Source organism: Pavona decussata, unplaced genomic scaffold (genome assembly GCF_977016875.1).
Source record: "Pavona decussata unplaced genomic scaffold, jaPavDecu1.1 SCAFFOLD_84, whole genome shotgun sequence".
Classification (NCBI taxonomy): Eukaryota; Metazoa; Cnidaria; class Anthozoa; order Scleractinia; family Agariciidae; genus Pavona; species Pavona decussata.
In genome coordinates this window covers 1,126,015-1,145,625 of record NW_028145502.1, presented here as the reverse complement: position 1 = coordinate 1,145,625, position 19,611 = coordinate 1,126,015, and the positions used below count along the sequence as shown (strand labels likewise).

General features: G+C 39.2%; 2 protein-coding genes across 3 annotated transcripts; one reads left to right on the top strand and one right to left on the bottom strand.

Annotated features, from left to right (window-relative positions):
• Window positions 1-3,132: 3,132 nt before the first annotated feature.
• On the top strand, window positions 3,133-12,154 carry LOC146475322 (uncharacterized). Of its 2 annotated transcripts, none has more exons than XM_085115716.1 (3): window positions 3,133-3,304; window positions 7,302-7,356; window positions 8,159-12,154. In XM_085115716.1, the coding sequence occupies exons 1-3, from the start codon at window positions 3,199-3,201 to the stop codon at window positions 10,002-10,004; spliced, it is 2,007 nt and encodes a 668-aa protein (XP_084971842.1). In that variant the 5' UTR covers window positions 3,133-3,198; the 3' UTR covers window positions 10,005-12,154. The 2 variants fall into 2 exon arrangements, with proteins under 2 accessions (XP_084971842.1, XP_084971843.1); XM_085115717.1 differs by lacking the exon at window positions 3,133-3,304 and adding an exon at window positions 3,952-4,039.
• Window positions 12,155-13,007: 853 nt separating this feature from the next.
• Window positions 13,008-19,611, bottom strand: LOC146475321 (DNA-directed RNA polymerases I, II, and III subunit RPABC1-like). The gene is made up of 9 exons (XM_085115718.1): window positions 19,447-19,611; window positions 18,163-18,251; window positions 17,264-17,325; window positions 16,609-16,666; window positions 16,001-16,082; window positions 15,315-15,395; window positions 14,662-14,720; window positions 13,981-14,059; window positions 13,008-13,472 (listed from the first exon to the last, which is right to left on the bottom strand). Exons 1-9 carry the CDS (start codon window positions 19,501-19,503, stop codon window positions 13,407-13,409), a joined length of 633 nt encoding a protein of 210 aa, XP_084971844.1. The 5' UTR covers window positions 19,504-19,611; the 3' UTR covers window positions 13,008-13,406.

Below are 19,611 nucleotides of genomic sequence, written 5' to 3'. Positions count from 1 at the left end.
TTAAAGGTTTATTTAATCCTGGGGAAATGTTGGCGTGCTATCGAAGAACTTAGCCTTTTATTTTTGTTTGTCGGTTTCAGTTTGTCTTCGTTATCACGTTGTATTCGGCCACATTTAAGAAGGCCAAGATATTGCTTAATTTCATTTAGTGTTATAGGGCGCGCTGTTTTGGCCTCTTCTGGAATAAGAACAAACAGGATAGGAATGATTTCAATGATTGGCATTTAAAGCTGTTAGAAGAAACAAACAAACGTCCATTCTCAAAGCGGAATGAAAGGTCATTCATGTTCTTCCTGCTGCTCTAAATGGCAGAATAAGTGGAAAGGTATGGAGAGTCTTTCTCACGAGAGCACAAAAGAACTCCAAAGCAGCATTTCAAGTATTCTCATTCCAGAATGGTTCCCAAAAAAACGTGCACATAAATCAAGTTACCTCTTGAGAGGCGCGCTGGACTGGGGAGTAGTCGTCCCTTTTACCTCTGAACCTATAAGCGAGTGGAAACGTCGAAACAGTAATAACGAGGAGGGACTGGGGCGGTACTGCTCGCTGAATCCAGCGCGCGCTATGTAAATTAGGAGAAGAACGAGATTGCTCGCAGTCGATTTGCGCCTTACTCTTTGCAACTGACAAAGGTATTTAGTTCTTAAAAACTTCCTGGTGTCATCCCTCAAGAATCGTAATAGAGACCAGCATGTAACCTGTCGTTACAGTATCACAAGTTAATCAAATTATACTGGTCATGAAAAGTGATCTGCAATGATCAAACATCGTGATGCATTAACGAATTCTCCCAACTAGTACATTAAGAGATGTGTGAAGTATAGTTAGGAGAATGTTCATGTTGATATTGCGGCTTAAAGAGCTAAGCTTAGTTCTTGCATTTAAGTGTCTAGTTAAAACGGAAGATATCGAGAACTTTATCAACGTGTCAAAGACACAACCAACGAGAACGCCCATACGGAGTAACTGAAACATTACTGTGATGGGCATAGAATGCAAACGGCGCTGAATGACTGTTAAGCAGTTTAGATTAATCCTTTATTTATGGTTAGCTATTTTGCTCATACCGAGTAGCAAGTTGTATTTTCAAAGTTCAAATTGTAACGTTTATGTTTTTGTAACTTTAGCCTTTATTATTAAGGTGTATAATTGCAATCGTTTTTATTGTAACGTCTTTGCCACAGGGTCAGTTTCAAAAACACCCTGAAGAAGAAAGGCTGTGCCTTTCGAAATATTGGAAAATATATATCCCTGACCGTTTAATCGGCCTTGCTCTTTTTTGGCAATAGAAGAAGCAATATAACCATTTTTTTTAATTCGCATACGTATAAGCTTAGTACCGTACGATTCCAAATAACCCCCCCCCACAACCAACCTTCTGTTAATACTCCCCCCCCCCCCCCCCCCATAATGGGATATAACCATACACTCTGTTATGATTGGCTGTTAGCGTAACCCGCACCTGGAAGAAGCTCCCTACAAATATAAGCCATTTTCGGAATTTTACGGTATATAATGGGTAACGTTACTTTCAGCTACTCTGAATACGAACTTTGTGGTCAAAAATTTGATTCTGTCTTTTGTTTGAATTTGTGCCCGACTCTGGAATCAGGCAATTCGCTTAATCAAACGCACTCACATACTTTCATACAGTTTGAATTTTACTGTAAGTGCACTGTGAACAATCAAGAAATGATCTTTCCTTCCGACTACATCAACTGTTGGCTATTATCATCGAGAAATTGCTGACTAAAAGTAACGCAGCCTCTGCTTAACTCCTTGAGAACTCAAGGTTATTACAATTATTGAGTTTCAAGTGTTACCTTCATTACAACCATGGCTTTACGCTTGTATATCATTATTAAGTAGAGCCTTCTACATACTAGTTATATATAAAATTCAAGAACAGTTACAATTAGGGAATAAAATATTTTATCAGTTCAATTTTAAAATAATTACTGCCTGAGGGAACGATCAGTTTTCTAGGGCAGGAAGGCCTGGGAAAGTTTACCCATCCAACTCAGCTCATCTGAATTCCACTGTTTGTTTATTTGTTCTAGGATAATCCCCTTCCCATCCGTATAACCACACAATATAGTGTTTAAACAAAACACAAAGTATCAAAGAACTTAATTAAGATTGAGACAACAACACAACACTATATAATTTTGACATGTTTGACAGCATTTTTCACTGCCATCATCAGCGAATGAGAAAAATATATTTTGTACCGTTTTGCTAATTACACTAGAGTATGTTCATTATGTATGATTCGTGTTAACTGTAGAAGTATTTTAGGCGTGCTTGCAGGTATGATGAATCCTTAAGGGCTAGTTGCCTGCTCCTGGTGCTGTGTTTGTGTTTTTTAAGATTAGTTACAAAATATTTTATAATCGTTTCAGGGTGATTAGAATATAAAAATGAATGTTGTGTCGCTAGCACTAAGGACACAAATGATGAATCAGAGAATTAACTCTGCAGTGTATGTTAAAGTGCTAAAGTGAACCCAGGAATGTCCCACTGAGCGTTAGCCCTAGTAAGGAAACGGGAGATTGCACGAGACAAAGAAAAAACTCTCCGACCTCGGCGGGAATCGAACCCACGAACTTCGGATTTGATTGTTCGTTGCTCTACCGACAGAGCTACGAGGTCGGACGAGAGCAAGCCGAGACCAGACGAGAGCAAGCCGAAGAAAACACGAGTTAGTACTGCTCTAACTTCAAGAGAGATTCTATACCCTTCGCGTTTTTCCTTCAGGCGCTGCAAAAAGGTTACGCACGCATCCACACAGAGGAGATATTGGAAGATAAAAAGATTTTAATAATATACAAAGAATATCTGGAACAAGTGTCTAGGTTGAAGAGTTATCCAAGCTTCTTACTGTTTATCCTTCCTTTTGGACCAACACAAATACCAAAGCACTTTCTGAATCAGTTCAACTTGGAAATGTCACGTTTTAACGATTGTTTGTTAAACATGGCGCTCGTTCCACGGGTTGTATTTACAAAACGAAGAGCTCACATAACGCACAGTGAATTAAACGTTTGCAGAAAATGGCCGTACTCTTTGTGTTATGAAGAACTCATTTTCTTGTACGCATCTGCATAGTATCTTACCATACACATATGGATGTACATTGGTACCCAAGATGTCTGGGCCGTGTTCATCGTTGTGCTCTACTTTTCCAAGTATGGCAAGATGAAACTTGGAAAACCCGATGACAAACCGGATTTCAATGACCTGACATACTTCACAATGTTGTTTGCAGCTGGTATTGGGATTGGCCTGTTTTACTTCGGAGTCGGTGAGTCAGTTTGAATGCGGTTATCCGTTAAAATTAAACGAAGCTTTTCTTTCGTCTTTGAAGTCTCACTTAGAACAGTGTGGAGTCGTTATTAATATATTAATACACTAGCAGTTTAATATTCCTCCCACTGAGTTACGTAAAAACCTAGATGATCATAAAGAACGAGGTAAAGACCTTTTTCCGCTTGTTAAACCACCGCAATTCCCAAAATGCGGTACCATGTCTTGTTTTAAAACCATAACTTACCATTGCACTATCAAAAAAATTTCATTTACAGCGGTTTGTTTCGCTGTGTCATTGACAAAACACGCACTATATTGAGCAGCACTTTAGCGCACGTAGTTCAAGAAAGTTATTTTACGGAGCACGTGCACTCAATTTCCGTGTTAATATCAAACATCTTCTGTTCAGGTCAAGTTAGTGGTGTATTTACCTTCTTTTGGGTTGTGATACTACACAAAGTTGCCTTTAATGAAGCCAGTCAAATCGTACTCATGCGTCATTGACAAAACACACGCGATATTCAGTATCGCTTATGCCTACGAAACCGTTACACTCGCCCCAAGAAAGTTATATTACGAAGAACGTGCACTCGATTTCCGGTTAAATATTCATTTTCTGTTCAGATCATATTACAGTGGCATATTTACCTACTTTTGGGCTGTGATAGCGCACAAAGTTGCCTCTAATGAAGCCGGTCAAACCGCAGTCATGCGTGTAATATAAACAGTAGTAAGTGATTTATTTAATGTCGATAACACGGGGAGTGTTTGCGCAATCTCCCGAGCCAGAGGCTCATAATAAAAGTGCTTAACAGTACTAACCATACGCCAAGAATATCTAAAAAATTAAGAGTAAGTTACATAGTAAATAATAAATGAATAACGAGGTTATAATAGTTAAACTTAATAACTAGGATCTAAGAAGTACTCACAAGGCATTTTTTACATTGACACCCATTTAAGTAATATTGGAAATATATATACTGTTTGAAGATTGACATTGAGGTTGCGGTTTGGCAGATAGGGGCAATTGACTCCAGATACGGGAGATAACATAAAAGAAAATGAATTATGCAGAAAATGACTATTATAAGAATTTTGTACGATATTATGTTCGCTACCCTCTCAGATTGTATGGTATCTCGAGGCTCGAAGGAGTTAGTTAAGAAAGCTGGATTGTTGTATTTGACACTGACTTTTTTTAAAAAATTAAAGGTTGTTTTATTCGTCTGAAGTACGCATAGAGGCGTGTCTTCAAATTCAATTAACTTTATTTAACCTCTTTCGCCTATTGTTAACAGAATAATATAGACTAAACAACAATAAACAATATCTACTCATAGTCAGTGCTTTTTCCCATGTTCAACACGGTTCATAGTCCATAGTAGTCGGTATTTTCGAGCTTTCTGTTGACGGTCCGCGGCTGATTCCAATTAATGGAGGGCTACAGAGGTCGAGATGAGGTAACACAAAGGCCTTGTATAGTCTCGAAAGGAAGTTTTGTGACAATAGCCTCTTACGACGTGGTAGGGCTGCGATTCGGAAGCGTTGAGGGAAATTTGTGTCATTCGTTGCCATGACAAGAAACCAGAACATTAACTCCACATTGTCTTCTCAAGTCTCAAAGCCAAACCAATGAAACAATCCTCAGCACTTCTGCAACTTACAAACGAATCCGGCGGGATCACACCTAGAGCATTGCATATTAATTTTTCTCATAGGTACAAAGTCCTTTAAGGGTTGCTTGCCCTGAAAAACATCAACGAAAAGAGAATTCTAACTGAACCGTCCAAAAAGTATACCACACGTTTGCAAAAGCTCCAGCACACCGCTTTATGTAATACATGCCTACCTTTTGCAGACTCACTCACGACGAAATGCGTTTTATTGAAATTCGTGCGGCATTGAAGCGTCGATCGCCATATAACATAAAACAAAACAAAAAAAAGACTTAAGATTAAAAGATTTGTTAAATGACCAAACAAAGAGAAGAAAGCAGGATTGCGTCTCGTGTAAAAGGTAAAATCTTTTTACAACAAATTCAAAAGATAAAGTTAAATGAATCTTCGAGTCTAAAGAATTATCATAAAACGTTTTCTCCTGATAATTCGTATCAACCAAGTGGTCAAATGAAATAAAGAATACCAATACAATGGTTGGATTTTTTTGGCGAGACGGATCTTTTTATTCACAAATAGAGCCTGCACGAAGATTTTATGCTTATTAAGGACGGGAAGTCTGTGAAAACAACGGGATGAAAGACTGAGAAACACAAACAAACTTCGAAAGTTTTAAGTGTTTTGTAAACAGGCGACGCTTGGCGCCAGCATGCAACGCCATGTAAATCGCTGGAATTTCATACTTGGTTGCACTTCACTTTAATTAATTCACTTTAATTAATTTAAGCTGAGGAGTACTAACGAGTCATTGCTACTCACACCATTTATATACGTTTTTAATGAAGACAGGCCCAAGATGACTTTGCTATTAGTGATAGTTAATTGAGGGACTGGTTGTGAAACTTTGCCATGAAAACAATGGTACTGCAATTTACGCTGGAAGGGCCACGACAGTGCGCAATCCTTTGTTTGAATGTTCACACTATAGTTGAATATCTTAACACGAACGTTTCTATTGGTCAGTTGCTACAACACATTTCAAAATCTATTGTTGTCTGTGCACTGTCAAGGCCAAACTTGCTAACAAAAACATATAACAAAGAAATTTGTCAGGCTTCATAACCATTGCCTTTTATTAACTATGCTCACACCAATAGTTGTGGTTGATAATCTTTGCTTTGCTTGATGTTATTGATCTGGCCTATTAACCATTAAGAAATAAGAGGAAAAAAGGGTGATGATTGTATTTGGTTCGGCTAAGCCATTGTTCATGCCTGGTTCAGGCGTGAATAACGGCTGAAAATCCGACCCTGGGTCAAACATTGCCGAACCTTAAGCATGAATTTTGATAATGCGTTTGAAAATAGCAGGGCCTGTGATTGGATGAAAACCTTTAGCGTAAAATCAGTCATGCAAAAACCCTGTATTAGATTTTCGCTTAATTCAAAATAGAACTAGGTCACGAAAAACGTTTGTAAAAACTTTCAGGTTCTTCTCGCTTAAACCTCAAGAATCAATATACTTTCAGCTAATTTTATAACCGACAATCCTTTTTCGTCGTTTCACTATGGATAATTAATCCAAAGGAATAAATAAAAACAGGCAAAATTTTATATCGAGGAAATTTTGATGAGTTGACAAGCCTTCCTTATTATTAGTCTATTTCCTCTTTTGCTAAAACGGCATATTTTCACTTTTTATATATTTTATATCCTTCACACGTATTTCTTGACCGCTTTGCTTTTTATTTGATTTTGCTGCCGAATTAAGTTCAACAATTGTAAACTGTAATTAGGTTGGGCTCCTGTAAACTGACTTCGCTTTGTGATCACTTCCGAGCACGTCCGAAAATTAGAACCACTTACTCGATAGCGGCCTCGAAAGCCTAAGCTCCTTTGGACACCGCACATTTTACCTTTGATGATTTATGTAATTTAATGTTGTCTTCATGTTACTTTTGTGATTTTTCGTAATTTCCTTCTGTAGTAAGCTATTGAAATAGTGCATGACTGAAAAAATTTGAAATTTAATGGCTTCGCTTCTTTTAGGAGCAGTAGCCACAAAAATTGGCCAGTCTTTTCAGGTCTTTCGGTGTGTTTTGGAGACAATACTGCAACCTGTATTGTTTCTGCTTGTTCCTTCTCTGAGAAATCGCTGCGTGTCATCTATTTTGGTAATTACCAATAATCAACTATGGTAATCATTGTACAATACTGGTCATATATTTACCCGATTACTTTAAAAGATTAATTATCTCCTTCTCGCTAAAGCATAGCGATAATTTACCTGGCCCCTGACAAAAGCCACTGGAATGTCGTTTCTTTAAGTTATTGTATAATCAAACTTCACGGCTCTGTTTTGTTAACTTTACAGCTGAACCCATCTGGCATTATGAACCTGGAAACTATGGAAATCGTTATTGGGGCAGGTAAATATTTATACATATTTTGTACTTACATTTGTTTGTTTTTGTTTGTTTATTTCGCCACACACGTTACAAAAAAGCAAAATAAGAGTACTAAAAATATATTTTATACAGAGAAAGTGGCGAGGAAGCCTAAGGAGAAACCATAGGGCTTATAGAATAAGGCTTCCTCATTACAGAGTTGTTACATATAATCTTTAAAGACTGTGAGACGGTTGATACAATTACAGTTTAAACGAATAGACGGGAAACGATCAATAAACATTTGAGAAAAAAATAAAGCATGCAAAATCAAAACTAGAGATACAGATTTAGTAGTTGCTGTAGATATATTGTTGAAGGCTAGATTTAAAGGAGGAAAGAGATACTGAGTTACAAATGTCTTTATCTAACACATTTTATCACGTGGGCATATTTTTTTTTTTTTTAATTCAGAGGATTATTTTCTCAAATGCTTCACGGCACACTGTGAACACTGGCAAGGGTTTAGTTAGTGTCTCTGTTCTCTTGAAAGCTCAAGAAAGATCTTGTCATTTTCCTATCCAATAACCCATTAAGCCCTAACAGTGATCAGCATGAACTGTCTCCTTATAATACCAATGTCTATTCAACCCCTCAGGTCATTAGAGTTAAGGATAGGTGAATTTTATTGATACTTTAATAGCTTCTCCCCAGTACTTTTATCGGAAACGTAAAGGGGTAAGATAGGAGAATTTGTTCTTTGATATTAGGGGTTAAAGGGTTCAACACCCTTGGCCCAATATGATCTGTCCTCACAACATTTTGTCTCCCTCTCCACATTCAGATACAATGATAACCAGCGAGCTCAGGATGCCATCAATCTCACATTGTTCCACTGGGGGATCCATGGATGGATTGTCTATGTGGTAGTTGGTCTCCTTCTCGCCTTCGTGGGTTACAGGAAAGGTTTACCCATGACAATCCGCTCATGCTTCTATCCTCTCATTGGAGACAAGATCTACGGCTGGATGGGCGATGCTGTTGATATCCTCTCAGTGGTCTGCACCATGTTCGGCGTTTGTACCAGCCTTGGTGTTGGTTGCATGCAAATGAATCAAGGCTTCAAACGGCTGAACCAGTCTATCGAGTTCTCAATCACCAACCAGATCATTATCATTTGGTCCATTACTGCCTGTGCTACGGCTTCGGTGATCAGCGGCTTGAAGGTTGGAATCCGTCGACTGAGCGAGATCTGTTTCTCTCTTGGAATGTTCATCATGATGATTGGTTTGTTTGCCGACGATACCTGGCATATATTGAATGTGTACGTACAAAGCATTGGGTATTACATCCAGTGGATTATACAGCTTGGATTTCACACAGATGCTTTTGCCCAGCTTGGAAATGCACCAGACGAAAAGCAGGCCCCAAGATGGATGAATGATTGGACAATCTTCTACTGGGGATGGTGGATCGCCTGGTCTCCGTTCGTGGGCATGTTTATTGCAAAGATATCCAAAGGAAGAACCATCCGGGAGTTCATTCATGGCACGATGACGGCACCCATACTGTACGCATTCTTCTGGTTTTGCATTTTCGGAAGTGCGGGTTTGAAGATGGAACGCGATGCTGCCGTTGCCAACATCACCTGTACATCTAAGCTGGGAGGGAAAGATTCTTTAGAGTCTCTAAATGGCCTGTATCGCTTGTCCTGCCGGGGAAAGAATGACATGTGGTTTGATGTAATGGAGCAGTATGGTGACCTTGGCACGTTCCTGTCTACAATTTCAATGATCAGTTTAATTCTGTATTTCGTTACCAGTTCTGATAGTGGTTCTCTTGTCATCGACTGCCTCTCAGCTAATGGCGACCCGGAACCTCCTGTAATACAGCGCATCTTCTGGGCCCTTACAGAAGGCGCAACAGCTACAGCTCTGCTAAACGCTGGAGGCGCGGAGGGGCTTGCAGCTTTGCAATCCATGTCAATTGCATCTGGGGTCCCGTACACCATATTGCTGTGCTTCATGTGCGTCGCGTTATGGCGCGCGGTAAAGATGGAAGGAGGTGATCTTGATCCTCATGGTCCAAAGTTCACCACCACTCTTTTGGAGGTCTTAAGCAGCCCAACACGTGAAAGCGTCAAGAAGGTTCTGTTGGCCGTTATTGCACCGTGGTACTCGATGGGGAATGCTGCCTACAAGATTGGAAATAAACACCACCAAAGATGGGTGTACATGCTGCTGCTAGCCATTCCATTTTACCTCTGGATCATCCTGATGGCATTGGAGCCAGTTGTTAGTGCAATATCCTATGTTGCGTGGACTCTGCTCTGCGCATTCTTTGCCTATGGCACATCCATCCGTTATGCCATACGTGAGAAGTATGAAATCTACGGTAACATAGTGGAGGATTTCTTCGCCGTCATGGTATTGTACCCATTTGCAGCATACCAGATGGAGCATCACATGGACCACAGCTACGACGTGGACATACCTGTTCACCAGACGAACCAACACATGTATCCCAGTTATGAGGTAGATGGTAAACTCGACAAACCAAATCATGGGTATGCGACGCCGACGATGTCCCTTTCCGATATTTCTCCACAAGGTGCCTATTTCAACCCGGCAACGGAAAAAGAGAAGGTGGCAAACGGGAATTCATTCTGGTCCAAGACAGAAGTACTTTAAGACCAAACATTTCACAAAGTCATCAATTGCTTTCTGTAGATAAGTGTTCCAGGCTGATCCTAAGCGTAAAAATTAAACTCAGAAATGAAAATGTCTGTTAAACGTCTTCCTTTTCAATTCATTTCTAAATGTGAAGCTGAAACTTTTAAGGTAAATATAGCATTAAAAACACTTTCAAGCCAAGAGAAGAGCAACAAAAACTGTTACTTAAAGGTTTATTTAATCCTGGGGAAATGTTGGCGTGCTATCGAAGAACTTAGCCTTTTATTTTTGTTTGTCGGTTTCAGTTTGTCTTCGTTATCACGTTGTATTCGGCCACATTTAAGAAGGCCAAGATATTGCTTAATTTCATTTAGTGTTATAGGGCGCGCTGTTTTGGCCTCTTCTGGAATAAGAACAAACAGGATAGGAATGATTTCAATGATTGGCATTTAAAGCTGTTAGAAGAAACAAACAAACGTCCATTCTCAAAGCGGAATGAAAGGTCATTCATGTTCTTCCTGCTGCTCTAAATGGCAGAATAAGTGGAAAGGTATGGAGAGTCTTTCTCACGAGAGCACAAAAGAACTCCAAAGCAGCATTTCAAGTATTCTCATTCCAGAATGGTTCCCAAAAAAACGTGCACATAAATCAAGTTACCTCTTGAGAGGCGCGCTGGACTGGGGAGTAGTCGTCCCTTTTACCTCTGAACCTATAAGCGAGTGGAAACGTCGAAACAGTAATAACGAGGAGGGACTGGGGCGGTACTGCTCGCTGAATCCAGCGCGCGCTATGTAAATTAGGAGAAGAACGAGATTGCTCGCAGTCGATTTGCGCCTTACTCTTTGCAACTGACAAAGGTATTTAGTTCTTAAAAACTTCCTGGTGTCATCCCTCAAGAATCGTAATAGAGACCAGCATGTAACCTGTCGTTACAGTATCACAAGTTAATCAAATTATACTGGTCATGAAAAGTGATCTGCAATGATCAAACATCGTGATGCATTAACGAATTCTCCCAACTAGTACATTAAGAGATGTGTGAAGTATAGTTAGGAGAATGTTCATGTTGATATTGCGGCTTAAAGAGCTAAGCTTAGTTCTTGCATTTAAGTGTCTAGTTAAAACGGAAGATATCGAGAACTTTATCAACGTGTCAAAGACACAACCAACGAGAACGCCCATACGGAGTAACTGAAACATTACTGTGATGGGCATAGAATGCAAACGGCGCTGAATGACTGTTAAGCAGTTTAGATTAATCCTTTATTTATGGTTAGCTATTTTGCTCATACCGAGTAGCAAGTTGTATTTTCAAAGTTCAAATTGTAACGTTTATGTTTTTGTAACTTTAGCCTTTATTATTAAGGTGTATAATTGCAATCGTTTTTATTGTAACGTCTTTGCCACAGGGTCAGTTTCAAAAACACCCTGAAGAAGAAAGGCTGTGCCTTTCGAAATATTGGAAAATATATATCCCTGACCGTTTAATCGGCCTTGCTCTTTTTTGGCAATAGAAGAAGCAATATAACCATTTTTTTTAATTCGCATACGTATAAGCTTAGTACCGTACGATTCCAAATAACCCCCCCCCCCCAACCAACCTTCTGTTAATACTCCCCCCCCCCCCCCCCATAATGGGATATAACCATACACTCTGTTATGATTGGCTGTTAGCGTAACCCGCACCTGGAAGAAGCTCCCTACAAATATAAGCCATTTTCGGAATTTTACGGTATATAATGGGTAACGTTACTTTCAGCTACTCTGAATACGAACTTTGTGGTCAAAAATTTGATTCTGTCTTTTGTTTGAATTTGTGCCCGACTCTGGAATCAGGCAATTCGCTTAATCAAACGCACTCACATACTTTCATACAGTTTGAATTTTACTGTAAGTGCACTGTGAACAATCAAGAAATGATCTTTCCTTCCGACTACATCAACTGTTGGCTATTATCATCGAGAAATTGCTGACTAAAAGTAACGCAGCCTCTGCTTAACTCCTTGAGAACTCAAGGTTATTACAATTATTGAGTTTCAAGTGTTACCTTCATTACAACCATGGCTTTACGCTTGTATATCATTATTAAGTAGAGCCTTCTACATACTAGTTATATATAAAATTCAAGAACAGTTACAATTAGGGAATAAAATATTTTATCAGTTCAATTTTAAAATAATTACTGCCTGAGGGAACGATCAGTTTTCTAGGGCAGGAAGGCCTGGGAAAGTTTACCCATCCAACTCAGCTCATCTGAATTCCACTGTTTGTTTATTTGTTCTAGGATAATCCCCTTCCCATCCGTATAACCACACAATATAGTGTTTAAACAAAACACAAAGTATCAAAGAACTTAATTAAGATTGAGACAACAACACAACACTATATAATTTTGACATGTTTGACAGCATTTTTCACTGCCATCATCAGCGAATGAGAAAAATATATTTTGTACCGTTTTGCTAATTACACTAGAGTATGTTCATTATGTATGATTCGTGTTAACTGTAGAAGTATTTTAGGCGTGCTTGCAGGTATGATGAATCCTTAAGGGCTAGTTGCCTGCTCCTGGTGCTGTGTTTGTGTTTTTTAAGATTAGTTACAAAATATTTTATAATCGTTTCAGGGTGATTAGAATATAAAAATGAATGTTGTGTCGCTAGCACTAAGGACACAAATGATGAATCAGAGAATTAACTCTGCAGTGTATGTTAAAGTGCTAAAGTGAACCCAGGAATGTCCCACTGAGCGTTAGCCCTAGTAAGGAAACGGGAGATTGCACGAGACAAAGAAAAAACTCTCCGACCTCGGCGGGAATCGAACCCACGAACTTCGGATTTGATTGTTCGTTGCTCTACCGACAGAGCTACGAGGTCGGACGAGAGCAAGCCGAGACCAGACGAGAGCAAGCCGAAGAAAACACGAGTTAGTACTGCTCTAACTTCAAGAGAGATTCTATACCCTTCGCGTTTTTCCTTCAGGCGCTGCAAAAAGGTTACGCACGCATCCACACAGAGGAGATATTGGAAGATAAAAAGATTTTAATAATATACAAAGAATATCTGGAACAAGTGTCTAGGTTGAAGAGTTATCCAAGCTTCTTACTGTTTATCCTTCCTTTTGGACCAACACAAATACCAGAGCACTTTCTGAATCAGTTCAACTTGGAAATGTCACGTTTTAACGATTGTTTGTTAAACATGGCGCTCGTTCCACGGGTTGTATTTACAAAACGAAGAGCTCACATAACGCACAGTGAATTAAACGTTTGCAGAAAATGGCCGTACTCTTTGTGTTATGAAGAACTCATTTTCTTGTACGCATCTGCATAGTATCTTACCATACACATATGTACTACATTCTCTGTTGGGGTCGCCATCTGAGTCCTGCAATTGAAGGTTCTTTTATCCGCTTTCCTCGTTAAACAACGAGCCTGTAAGTAATGTATCGGCCGGCGGTTTCACTGGGCCGAATGATTTTAACAACCTACAAAGGAAGAACAGGAAAGAAAAAACTTGACGTCAAAAGAGTCACGCTAATGACTAGGGAACTTAAGCAGCGACGGCGGCAACGCCAACAAAAACGTCACTTGAAAATATACGTTCATTTTATTTTTTGCTTCTTCGCGATTATTTTAACTCGCTCCACTTGTACAGAAACGGCGAACTATCCAGGAACAAAATTGGTAGGAGTGGCGTTGAAATAAAGAAAGACAACGAAAATTTCACCGTTCTCCACTATACCTAGAATTGGGTCAGTTTACGTTGTTGTTTTACAGAGGACGGCAAAGAAATGTACCAAAATTTAAAACGAACGTGCAGAGTGGTTGTTTTCATCATTAAACCTATTGTTTTGCGGCGTTGCCGTTCAGAGAACGTTAAAAGAACGTGATTCTAGATAAATGTGAAAAAATAAACTTGTAACGTTGTCACTTGGTTGCGGAAAACTGTTCTTGGGAGGTGAACATTCTCCAAACCTCTAGTGCCCAGCTTACCTGCCCTCTTTTGAGTCCAAAATACCGCGCCACTGGATCTCCGGACTGGATACGAGGAAGTTGGTGTTCTTTGAGTTTGCTGTTAGTTTAGATTTAAGGATCAATAATCCTCGACTCATAAACGTGTTGCGCTTTAAAGCTTGTGGACAGTTAATGAAACCCTGCAGCATGACTACAGAGATTTCACAGCTTCAGTAATTTCTTCCACGAAGCGCGCAGGCGTGAGCCTTTTTTTCCTCGCGCGTACACATGTGCGCGCGCCCGAAAAGTAACGCCCAACAAAGTAAATCAAGCACTTGTCTCACAGGCTTAAAAAAAGTACAGGTGTTCAGCAACATTTCTGGCCGTATTATCGTGTTTCTATAAAACAAAGAAAGTGATCCTGACCTATCTGTGAGTCTGTAAAGGAGATGGAGAGAGGGATACCACTGTTTTATTATTTATATCTCTAAAAGAGTACAGTGGAACCTCTCCTTACGGACACCTCTATAATACGGACACCTCTCTATTACGGACAGTTCACTTGGTCCCTAAGAGACTGAAATCGATATAAAGCCTACCTCTCTAAAACGGACACCTCTATAATACGGACACTTATTCCTGTCCACTTGGTGTCCGTAATAAAGAGGTTTGACTGTACAAGCACTGGTTAATCAGTAGCTGTTAGGTCAGTAAGGATACTATCGCTGTAGAAGCTCCATCTTTTCGTCTTGTGTCATGAGTACGTGTTCATGGACAAGCTGAATTTAGAGAAGAAATATAAGCGGACAAAAAAAAAACATCATTAAGTAACATTAATCAGTTTTCAAAGCGAAAGAATGCGTTCATAAGCACTAAAATCAAATTGCTCATTGATTCATTGGATAAAGCATATTAAGGAGGCTCAAACGGTTTTTAGCCGCGTGCGCGCGCGTAACATACCCACATCATAAAACTGAAATTTCGAGGTCCTCTTTGTAGAGCTGACCTGTTTGTTGCCTTGGTAATCGCTATGACGTCAGAACTAACCTAAAAGTATTGCCCAACAACTCAGTTACGAAGCTGTTTAGAGCTTGTCCGTATGTTCAGAAACAATTTTCTGTAATCTTTCATCATTTCACAAACACCTTAACCATGAAAAACCCTTACGAGCCTCCTTAAAAAAGATTTTTTAAAAGCATCTTGGACTTTCACCAGATTTAGAATTTTGCCTCCTGAGACATTCTGCCGCAAATAATAATAATAATAAATAATAATAATAATAATAATAAAACTTATATAGCGCCGATATCAATAAGACTATTTTCATCAGCGAAAACCTCCTCCACCCACGCTGAATATGATAAGTCTCTCACCTCGTGTTCCGTGATGTTGACCATGAGCTCTGCCTCCATGAACTGTTCCAAGATGTATTTGGGGGCCAGGTCAACTAATGCCTTACAAAAAGAACCGCAAAATAACCTTCATGAGCAAGCAAATAGGATAAAGGGTGTGAGGATATTACTGCATATTTCTTTTTTTTTTTTTTAATTTCTTTTTTTTGATATATTTTTTTATTCTTGTTACTTTTCACGACCCCACAAGCTGCAGAGCTTAAATTTTAATCGTGCTGACATAAAGGCTGTCTGTCTGTCAATCTGTCTGTCTGTCTGTCTGGCTGTCTGTCTGTCTGTCTGCAAACCTAGATCACAGATGGAAGGTTGCAGCTCTTGAAGTGCTTTTTATGATGCACACAGATAGAAGCCTGGTAGATCTTCAGGCTCTGCTTACACCCCCATATGAAAGAAGGCATACCAAAAGAACTTCTCAATCCATGCTAAGGACACAGCACAAAAGGCGCAATCAGTTACTACTAACTGTAGGTACTGAATAGTTGAAAATCACTTGAGCAGCAATAGTTATGTCAACAGTTAAGGGGCATTTCTGCAACTACCAGAGCCTTTTGTTTGCGAGGTATTTTATTTTGCACTTGTTAAAATTGGTTTGTGTTGTTTTCCACCTTTTGTCTTAAAGACAAGTTCCTGTTGATCATGTTTCTCACCTGTTTTGCTGACGGTGTCATGCCCATCTGCACAACTATTATTGCTCTGCTGATATTCTCCTCCTGCATTCTGTTACAGTATCTGCGACGAAATTTGCAAAATAAAAATCAGTACAAAATATAAACTATGTTTGGCCTAAATGGGTTTAGTTTGTGTCGCCCAACAAGGTATAGTTTTCAGGGTCTTGAGTCTTAAACAAGGCATACAATTTCAAAATTTAGCGTCTTGAGGGGGGTGTCTTTCTGCACTGGGAGCCTTGAACAGGGTGCGAACACTAGCGGTGTACAGTCTGCATGTGTGGTACCAACAATCAAATGCCATAATGACAGTTAGAAAAAACAAAATACTTTCTTTATGTGAAATGAAAAACAAGGTAGACAAAAAAAGAAGATGTTCTCAAACTTGAACAGGGTGTTATATTTGGGCTGCATCCTCAATTAGGGGCGTGAAAAAAGGTCTCTTGTCTTGAACAGAGTAGCGAAATGAAAAGACTTTAAACGGGTCAGGGTTTGAAGGCCTCTGCTGCATACCCCCTTCCCCCAATTTCCCTTCAGTGGACCCCCCCCTTCCGTACATTGTAACGACTGAACTGCATGTGATAACTCACTGTTTAATTGTTTTTATTCCAACTTTTGGTTCATCAGGAAAGAAAACAAACATTTGATCTGTAACATGAAAGGACAAATATCAATTATCAAAATTAACAACATAAGACACAATGACAGTAACAGTAAACAACATTACACCTTTAAAACATTTAGGACAGAATTTGTTTATTTGCTTGATCATTTGAATCTTTTTTTGCTCTGGTATAAAAATTGAAAAAAAATTCTCCCATCAATTTTTCTTCCCTACATTTGAGGCGTACAAAAACATGAAATTTCACTTCTAGTGGGATACAATACCCGAAAGATGGATGGTTAGTTTTTCAAGGGGTAGGTTGCACCTCGCACGGGTCCTACATGCCAATTGCACTGACTCTGTTGGTCTTGTTCACGTATTAATGTATCTATTGTTATTTTGTTATTTTATTTATTTGTGTACGTATTGTTTTTTTGTGCTGTGAATACGTCCAATAAAGTTGTTAAAAAAATGCATGAAACTTGTCTGGGATCTTTTATTTTTGTTATTTGTCAACTTTTTTTCTTTCTTATTTTAACCAACTGACTGACCCACTTTCAACTGAGAGATGGAGACAGGAAAGTTCAAATGAAGCAATTTATGGAGATGGCCCTAGTTTTTCATTAAAAGTGCCTCATTACCTGTAGGGTCATCATTATGAGCCACCAATATGGACAAATCACTCCTTGATGGTCTTCCTTCACTGAAATACAACAATTCTTTTATCACTTTATGTACTGTATGCCACAAGGAAATCTTTGTTCCCCTGTCCTAAATTCCCTCCCAACTAACAATGTTAAGCTTGTGTGTCCAGAATGTTCAACAATGATTTTGGGGAGAACGGGGAAGTGAGTGTCTTGTACAATTAAACAAGATAATTCCAAAAACCAAAAACCAGGGCCCAGTTGTTCAAAGCCCGATTAAGCTAATCCCAGATTAACATGAACTTTGATGCCAGTTTAATTAAAATCAATAAAGATTCTCCCAAAAGATTTTTGTCCCTCAGTTTTGCCTTAGACTTTTCTTGACATTTAGCAAACCTTTTAACAAACCTTTTTAAACGAGCAAGATGAAAACCTTGATTAACTTTTAATCATGGATTAGCATAAATCAGCTTTCGAACAAACAAGCCCAGAGGTTTTTCAAATTCAGCCTAACTCCCAGGGCTGGGGTGGGAAGAGAAAAGAGACACAGGATACTAGGTACACTGTAGTTTCAAATTCATGTTATGCTTTCTGGTTGCATTTTCCACGTTTTCACCCAATCGGTTAGAGACCTTCTCAGAAACTAAAGGAGATGGGCTGACTCTGCAGAAGAGTGGGAGCGGGGGAGGTTTTGGGGCGATGAGTTGATTTGGGGGGAGTGGGTTGATGATGTGTGATTGGCACAAAAGAAAAAATCTCAAGATTTCAAATCTCTAAAGCTTGATGGGTGGGAATCAAAGTTGTAGTCAAACAGGGAAAAGAATTTGAGCTCTCCTTAACTCTTGTTTTTATCTGATCTTAACCTGATGCCATACATGTAAGCATAGTTGTTTTACCTGGGTCTGTCACCAAATTGTTCTTTAAACTGATCCAGCGTTTGATCTAATTCATCTTGTGTAACAAGATATCCTCTGTCATGGCACATCTAAAAATAGACATGATAAACACCAATGAGAATTTCAAGATTATAAAATCGACGCTGTTAAGAGAGTTTCATTTGACGTTTGGGCAATGCTGCCTTCTTCAGGGTACACATCATGTGAGCTAATTTAACGAACTTTTTAACGGTAGTCTTGTACACTGAAGAAGGCAGCATTGCCGAAACGTCGGTTGAAACTCTCTTAACAAATTCTCGTTAATTACAATGTAACTGCGCTGCACAGTATTTCAATCTTTATGGTAAATACCAACCCTCTTCCACAAAGCAAGCATGCATAGAGTCGGCAAATAACTATGTACAGAATTAATGAATGGGACCATGTGGTTTCTAATTTGGTTAACATGGTTTATTCTGAAAACTAAGCTAATTTTATCAGTAAGGGTAGTAGAAAAAGACGCATGTTGTTCGTCAGTTGTTTATGCTCTGATGGTTGATTGACAACTGAAGGTGAGAAGGGCTAGGCTAGGCCTCTCTACCAAGATCTGATCAATAGCAACAATGTTTAAATAGGCCTGTTACATGCTGTGCAACTTATTAACACCAAGCAAAAGATCTAGAGACCCAAGGAAAAATATTATGCAACCGCTTAACTGCAGAATACAGTGCCACTGTACTCTATGAAATAAGGGGGGGGGGGGGGAGGGGGTGGTCTTTCTCACTATGTAGCCGTATAGCCACTCCAAAATATTCTCCATGAAATAGGAGGGGAGACGTGGTCTTTCTCACTGCATGGTCACAATTTTGGGGGAAAGAGCTGGTGGCCAATGCAACGACTGTTTCCAAGTGTTACAACTATTACAAATCATAACCTAGATTGCTCAGTATTTTCTTCTTTTGTCACTCAAGAGGTTAAATATAGCTAAATGGGAAAAGATCTTACCTCTATCCCGTTCAACAATGTTTTAAATGCATGATAGATGGCCCATTTCAAGCACTCACAAGTCACCACACAGTTGATCAACAAATTTTGATTGAATACACAGTTCAAAATCGTTTAACATGTTTCGACGGAAAAACATATCTCTAGAACTTTTCTTCTGTCATTAAGTTTAATGAACAGAACCACGACTGCCTCTATCAGCAAATTAAGTTCTCAAGCTTCATGTCCATTTCAGATTTCGTTCCAGTACACGTGGAAAATCTAATGCCGCTTAACAGGCCAAAAAGTTCGGAATGTTACCTGCATAACAGTCTTTCTGATTCTCCAGAACTTGTAAGTTAATTCTGTGTCATCCATTTTACGGTAAAAGGTCTCTTTCGTACGTCAGATCGAGCTAAATGTAGGACTTAAAAAACAACCACCCGGCAAATTTCAGCAAATTCGAAAGTTTTGAAAGTCTTGAGC

Excerpts from the sequence above, each read along its gene's own strand:
- LOC146475322 (XM_085115716.1), top strand. The coding sequence starts at position 3,199 with ATGAAACTTGGAAAACCCGATGACAAACCGGATTTCAATGACCTGACA. Across the intron at positions 3,305-7,301 it reads CCTGTTTTACTTCGGAGTCG|CTGAACCCATCTGGCATTAT; the intron begins GTGAGTCAGTTT and ends TTAACTTTACAG. Across the intron at positions 7,357-8,158 it reads GGAAATCGTTATTGGGGCAG|ATACAATGATAACCAGCGAG; the intron begins GTAAATATTTAT and ends CTCCACATTCAG.
- LOC146475321 (XM_085115718.1), bottom strand. The coding sequence starts at position 19,503 with ATGGATGACACAGAATTAACTTACAAGTTCTGGAGAATCAGAAAGACT. Across the intron at positions 15,396-16,000 it reads TGACACCGTCAGCAAAACAG|GCATTAGTTGACCTGGCCCC; the intron begins GTGAGAAACATG and ends TCTTTTTGTAAG. Across the intron at positions 14,060-14,661 it reads ATGGAGCTTCTACAGCGATA|CAAACTCAAAGAACACCAAC; the intron begins GTATCCTTACTG and ends CTAAACTAACAG.